At 38.6% G+C, this 7,406-nt stretch overlaps 1 protein-coding gene across 2 annotated transcripts in view; it reads right to left on the reverse strand.

Annotated features, from left to right (window-relative positions):
- The window catches only part of LOC103456800 (ADP-ribosyl cyclase/cyclic ADP-ribose hydrolase 1-like), a 21,224-nt gene extending 16,343 nt beyond the window's left edge, over positions 1-4,881 (reverse strand). The window contains exons 1-4 of one of the 2 annotated variants that reach the window (XM_008396550.2): positions 4,567-4,880; positions 2,902-3,028; positions 2,678-2,813; positions 2,135-2,562 (exon numbers count right to left, since the gene is read on the reverse strand). In XM_008396550.2, the coding sequence (XP_008394772.1) occupies positions 2,534-2,562; positions 2,678-2,813; positions 2,902-3,028; positions 4,567-4,751 (477 nt within the window). In that variant the 5' untranslated portion in view covers positions 4,752-4,880 and the 3' untranslated portion in view covers positions 2,135-2,533. Of the gene's footprint in view, positions 1-2,134; positions 2,563-2,677; positions 2,814-2,901; positions 3,029-4,566 lie in introns of those variants that run through there. The other variant, XM_017301748.1, reaches the window with a different exon arrangement.
- Positions 4,882-7,406: the final 2,525 nt, after the last annotated feature.

Here is a 7,406-nt window from a genome sequence, read left to right on the forward strand (position 1 = left end):
AGAGGAGACAGATATGGGAAGTGTGGAAGCCCCTACTGTATCAAATTGACAGAGGAATAACAGAGAGTTGGCCATTCTAAGGTAAAAACCCAGCATATACAGCGTTCATGTTTTTTTTTTTTCATCCAGACGGCTTCCCGCGCCCCCCTTGCAATGGCATGGCGACCCCCCCTAGGTGACGCGCCCCACAGTTTGGGAACCTCTGCATTAATCAATATATAACTAATGCTATTTTAAGAATAGCAAAACAAGATTATTACTTTAAACAGTTGGATAGACAAAAATAATATTAAAGGTATCTGGAATATTTTAAACAGTGTTTGAAAAAACTCCAGGCCTATTAGTTTTCCTCAACTAAAACTACTTGAGGAAATGTTTACAAACATTGGAGATAAAAATTTAAATAGCATGGAAGAGATAGTTCATAATTGTAATAAATATACAAGTGTGGGCCCTAAATTGGCTGAAGAAATCCTGCAGCCCACTGAACACGAAATACTAAATGACATATTAGTTAGTAGAAATCCAGATTTCATGTTTCTCACAGCAGTGGAGGAAAATGAGATCATAGATGAAGTAAATAAATGTGAAAATAAAAGGTCTTCTGATTATGATGGTATTGACATGATAATAATTAAGAAGGTGATTGTGGAAATTATTTGGCCGCTAACCTATATCTATAACCTGTCAATTCAAACAGGAATATTTCCACAAAAAATGAAAATTACAAAAGTCATCCCACTACATAAATCTGGTATTTATGTAGTGGGGGGTGGGGGGATCTGACTATAGAGAAAACCTCAACTTCAGAACTCTGAAGGCTCGAACAACAATGAAAAGAATGTGCATTTCTGTCATTGGCGTGAAGATCTGGAATAAAACAAAATATTCATGGAGAAGGATAGATGAATAAACTTTGTGTTTAAATGCAGATCTCACACAATGTTAATTTTTTGTTAAATAAAGAAGAGAGAAAAAAAGACGTGTATTTTTTTTTAAATAAAGAATTTTAACCATATATTAAACATTTATTTGTATTTAATGCTTTTAAAACAACTTTCAACAATAGTTGAAATTTCAACAGTTGATATATTGAAATTATATATCAATTTCAATATATATATAGTGACGTGCGGTGAGGTACTTTGCTGGTGAGGCACTGACGTATATAGACACCATGCATGTTATTATACGTATGGAAATTTCGCGCAGGCGTACAACGCTGGGGGGCAAAAAGACTAATCTTTTACATGTCATCCATAGCCGCGTTTACTCAGTGAAACTTAGAAATGTAGGTATTAATTTCGTGCTATGATCCACAGCAAAGGGAAAGAGTTGAGCTAGAAAGCATTTTCTCGTTCTGTATCCGCCAAGTTAAACGCAGACTCGTTGCCATAGTAACTGACAACAATGCCACTTCATGTTTTAGGATTTAACACCAAAAAACATTCAAGAATTTTGCACACAGAACAGAACATCCAGTCTGTTGTGGTAGTACGTTTTAGGCTTAATGTTTGATTAATAAATAATTGCTGTGGTAGATTAGCTACCGCTTCTACTTTACTGACTGATTTAGACATTCAAACTGTAGCCCACAAAACGCACATTTAATTAAAAAGGCTAAATAAAAACATCTTATTGCTGTCTTACCTTTACTTATCCATGAAATCCATGCAACCCTAATTCTGCACAAAAATATCCGCTCATCCAAAGTCAAGTTTATCCTCGGCATGTCTTTTCTACTCCGTTTGAGAATCATCAAATTGACTCGAAGTAAAACTTTCAGCTCCGGTGTTGGTCTTCCTTTAGTTATCATCTCCTGCTTCGATTGAAAATTCACTTTAGAAAACTGTTTAAGTGTAGAAATGTAGTCTTTCATGTTGACGTCGGAAGAGAGAAGAAAACAAATATATCGCCGTACTTTACTTATTTACTGTGTGGCTAGCTCCATAGCTAGCTCACTGTGTCTTACTCTGCAGTTGTGGAGTCACAATATCTGGGATCATGAGCGCCCCCAGCGGCCTCGAGTGTTCTCTGCCGTTTCTGTTCGCCCCTCCGCACACAAAACACGATACACACAGTTGGTGACAAAAAAACACTGAACATTATATACATTAGCTAAATTATGGAACATAAGTCCATATATTAAATGTTTTTTTAGCCATTTTATTGCAGGCGTACAGACAGGACGAACATGCTCCCATAGAGTCAGTGGCGCAAATACACATTATTCAGGTGGATGCAAAAACATAAATCGGCGCCCCCCTAGCCAACTGTGACTAGCTTCCCTGTTCCGGCTGAAGAAAAGCATCTCCATAGCAAGATGTCGCAACTGTAAATATGGACAAATCAAATTTTTACTGGTCTAACATAAAAAAGCCCCTATAAAATGCATTTAAGTTTGTCTGTAATGAGGCAAAGTGCGGATAAGAACAAGCAGCGTCTATAATATAACATGACATTTTTGGAAGCCAAGTCAGTTCCAACCTTTAACTTTAGCTTTCTGGATGTTCCACGTGAACATGAAAATGTATTAGTATGTAAAATAAAAAATACAAAAACCTGCCTGACAAAAGAAACGGAAAAACAAGTCAGTACCTGCTGAACGGCTCTAAATCAAGCGCTCACCAAGGTAAAAAACAAGACAAAACCAACTCTTGCCCTCCATTATTCTTACCATTGCTGCCCTTCTTTCCACACCAGGTCAAGCCGTTCAGGGTCGATCCCAGCAGGGTTTCCTCCACAGCCAGGAAACACTTATTCTTCCTGGCGAAGTCTTGGACCACGTCCTTTGTTTTGCTCCAGAACAACAGCTATCCCGAAACACAACCAACACAATGCAATCACAACACGTGGCACAACTCTGATCAATTAAGATACATGATTTTTAATCAGTTTTACTGTGTTGCAGGGATAATTCATGGGAGCTGCAGCGATAAGGGCGTCGTAGGCGTTAGGGGGAACTTCACAAGGATTTTGGTTCACGTAGGCTTGCTGAAATAATTCCCATATGTGTTGGCAGTTACTCCTGAAAGGTAAAAGGTCAGAGTCAGGCTTTTAAATGTTGTGGAGATGAATTTTGTCAACATACATCTCAATTAGAACTGCCGTGTTTCCAAACAAAAATATGAAAAATATTTCATTCTTTAGTACAGTGTTCCTGTAGTGAACTAGATTACAATCTCCAAATGGTTTCAGTTCAGTTCTTCTTGACTTTATCTAAAAGCAACATTAAACTGTAGGATTGCAAATAAAACAAATACTACTTGTGTTCTGATTTCTACGATCTAAAAATTTCCAGGAAAGCTTTTCCTAAAATGTTCAACTGACATGGTAGAAACAGCTGGCATAATGGGTCCGTCCTTCTGGAAACTAGTTTTCAGAAAACGCTGATGCTTTGTTACAATTGACCAGAACATCTTCTCCAACTGTGTCCACTTTCTAGCTTGTAGCAAACTGCAAACTGGATTTCTTTTCTTCTTGTTCTCGCTGCTCCCGGAAGGTGGTTGTGTAGAACTTGACTAATTGTCTCAAATATGTGGGGAGCAGAGAATGACGGCGACATGGTGAAAGTCATCACTGGTGCAATAACAACTCCAATGTCACAAATTTCATTTCACTCTGATAGTGGCCCTTATTTTATAGTGGCCTTTATTTTGCAGTAGATTGACAGGAAAGTGGGTTGTGACAGAGGGGGAAGACGTATGGCAAAGGTCAACGGCCGCACTGATGACCGAGGCCGCTCTACACAATTCGTCACCGCCGCGCCCTTCAACGGTGCTTTGAAACCTAATCCTTTAAACTTCGCTACAACTTTCTGGACCAGCTCGTTTTATACAGGTGAAAACTGGAATCGGAATGTCAGAAAATACAAAATCAATAGCAAACAGGAAAAGCCTGATCAGTGCATCAACTTTATAAGATGTGGATTGGCATAAGGACCTAGACTGATGAAAACAAGCAAAAATAAATCTTGAACTTAAAAATCAGAAGTCTTATACGAAAAAAGTAGATTTCATTTTTTTGATTTTTGCAATATGCCATTGTTCATGATGAGATATGTATGTGTTCAATCAGTATTTATTGATCACTGTTTTAAGTGGTTTCATCTAAAGCATTTTATAATTTTAATACTGCAGTACAAGCTGCAAAAACGTTCAAAGGAAAACCATATATTTTGATCGTATAAAAATATGATTTTAAACATAATCATGTGATTTATATATAAATATGACTGTTATATCGTTGGCATAAAAAAATGGAAGGGTTCAGTTTGTGTGCAAATCCATGCATATGAAGATTTAGATATACAAAGGAATCTTTTTTCTTTTTTTTTGAAAGCGAGACGCCGCTCTGCTTCTGCAGAGGAGATGCTTAAATGATGCATCAGCAGAAACCGCTCATGCTTTAAATAACGTGATCAATCTTTGTTCAACAGCTGGTCTTTTGCTGAACGATTTCAAGTAATATTGCCAACTTTTTTCAGCGTCTAAAGTTGTTTCATGGGACTGGAGCATCTGCTGAGCGTCTCGAGCTCCACAAGCGCTTAAAAATAGCAGCACTCACCCGTTGAACTTCTGACATCTCTCCATGAACGTGTCTTTAAACTCTTCTCTCTCCCTCTGCCCACTTAGCGACACTCCTAACACAACAGCGAGAATAACCACAAACAGGACCACCGCGGCCGCAGCCAGAATGAAGCCGCGTCTTCTGCGCTTCCTTTCCGAGCCGCGAATCTCCCCGCTCTCCATATCTTTGACCCGGACGGAGCGTCACAAATTAGCGGAGGGGTCGCTTCTCAGCTCGGTTGTTGTCACTTCTATGTGACTCGTGTTCAGGATGCGTATTTATAGGCGCGGCGCGCGCGTGAACCACCGTGACGTGACGTGAGTGAAGAGAGCTCTTAGGACTGGACCGCAAAGTGCAGCTTCTTGCACTTTGCGGACTATGCAGGCGCACTGGGGGGTCCACAAGTCACTGGTTTAGTTATAGAATATCTAGAAGTTGCTTTATCCATGTACAAATTCATTCACTCTGAGTTAAATTTGTGGGAAATCAATTCTAAATTACCAATAGAGATCAGGGAAGGAAAAGGTCATGTGAATAAAAACAAGATGGAGCTTTCAAATTTGATTTCATTCATAAAAGGGAGAAAAAATACTCAGCTTGCTCCTGCATGCAGGTCGTAATTTTTTCTCTCCAATGGGTAAGGAGACTTTTGAGCAACAGCAGCCTGGCATAGGGGCATGGCATAATCTGTCAGTAAAATGTGGTCTGGACTTTGACTAGACCAGTGTTAAACTTTGTACGATTATGAACTGGCAGTCACAATTTCTTCCTAGGAATTTTTCCGTTTCATTAATTGTGAGAAGTCGTCCTGAAGCACTATATAAAAGCTAGCCATTACCTTTAGCAAATATTTCCCAAACTTCTGCTAAAGTCTTACATCAGCAACAAAATGGATTTTAGTTTTTGCAGGATGCTGTGGATCATGATGAGATACGTCTATCAGGAATTATAATTATTGATTGTTTTGTCAAGTTAAGTTGTTTTACTTTAAGCATTTCTGAATATCTTCACAACTGCACTGCAAGATGCATAAATGTTAAACAAAAATCCCAATATTTTACCCTTCATAACAATCGCTTGTTTTTATGTCATGGGATTTAAATACAAAATATATAACTAACAAAGTGAATAATCCAATACTGGTGTAAATACAAATGCATGCAGAAACGGACATGTACAGGATTTAATCAGGCCACAAGAGGTTAAACACTGAGCTTGGTGATTTAGGTAGAAGGTTGGGTTGGGTTGCACGTCATGGAAGGACTAAAGCTGGGTGGCAGCGCAGTGCAATTGTATGAGAAAGCAATAGATGAAAGCATCTACAGTATCCTGAGTCATATTCTCAACTTATACAGAACATATGTGGAATTTCAACTACCAGCCTTTCATACTCCATCAAGAGTCGATAATGCCATGCTGGTTGATGGAGAAGCATTCAAATCCAGAAATGTGAATATTTAGTGAAGGATTTATTAACAAGCTGGCTAACAGGTTACAGGTGTGATGGGAGAGAGCAAACGGCAGACTGAGGAATGACACAAGAGGGTCAGGGTGAGTAAACAAACAAACAGAGGAACTAGGAAAATGAATCTAAGAGTAATTTAACACAAGGAATAATAAACACAATCTAAAATAGCTAAGAGCTGGCTGAAAAGAAACAAAAATGAGGAACACAGAATAACAAATAATCAAAAGTACAACAGATAATGTTGCTTAAGCATCGGCCTGATGATCAACCGTTGCTCCACTGGATGATCACACGCACATCCGGTATCCTCACAATTGTGAAGTTTAGCGTAAAAAAAAAAAAGAAAAAAAAAAGAGTGTTGTCTCCAGATGTTTCAAGCCCAGACTTGTATAATCTAAAACGTTTGAATCGAACAGAAGGATGTAAACTTCTTAAGCTGTGCTTTGAAAACGACACAATGTGATGAAATATATGACAAAATAAACAGAAATTTCTTAAAAAAAACAGCAGCTTGTGTAGGAGACAATCTGATTAAAGATGAAAGGCGGAACGGCTGTTTTCTCACATAACTCATCCGAAGCTCAAAATGGAGAATATGTTCACAAGTACAGTTGTGGTTGCAAGTTAAATATTGAACTTCTTAGTTGCGGTTTCAATTCAAGCCAGAACTCGAGGTGAACAGTTCAGATGTACATTGTTCGCATGCATGCAAGCATCCTGTTTGCGTAGGTGTGTTAAAGCCCAAGACTTTATTTTTAAAAAGTGCACATACAGTGGTGTGAAAAAGTGTTTGGCCCCTTCCTTATTTCCTGTTTTCTTGCATGTTTGTCACACTTAAGTGTTTCGGAACATCAAACCAATTTAAACAACAGTCAAGGACAACACAAATAAACACAAAATGCAATTTGTAAATGAAGGTGTTCATTATTAAAAGGAGACAAAAAATCCAAATCATCATAGCCCTGTGTGAAAAAGTGATTGCCCCCTAAACCTAATAACTGGTTGGGCCACCCTTAGCAGCAACAACTGCAACCAAGCATTTGCGATAACTTGCAATGAGTCTTTTACAGCGTTCTGGAGAAATTTTGGCCCACTCATCTTTGCAGAATTGTTCTAATTCAGTTACATTAGAGGGTTTTCGAGCATGAACTGCCTTTTTAAGGTCATACCACAACATCTCAATAAGATTCAGGTCAGGACTTTGGCTAGGCCACTCCAAAGTCTTCATCCATTCAGTGGTGGACTTGCTGGTGTGTTTAGGATCATTGTCCTGCTGCAGAACCCAAGTTCGTTTCAGCTTGAGTTCACGAACAGATGGTCGGACATTCTCCTTCAGGATCTTTTGGTAGACAGCAGAATTCATAGTTCC

The sequence above is a fragment of the Poecilia reticulata genome, linkage group LG20 (assembly GCF_000633615.1).
Source record: "Poecilia reticulata strain Guanapo linkage group LG20, Guppy_female_1.0+MT, whole genome shotgun sequence".
Lineage (NCBI taxonomy): Eukaryota > Metazoa > Chordata > Actinopteri > Cyprinodontiformes > Poeciliidae > Poecilia > Poecilia reticulata.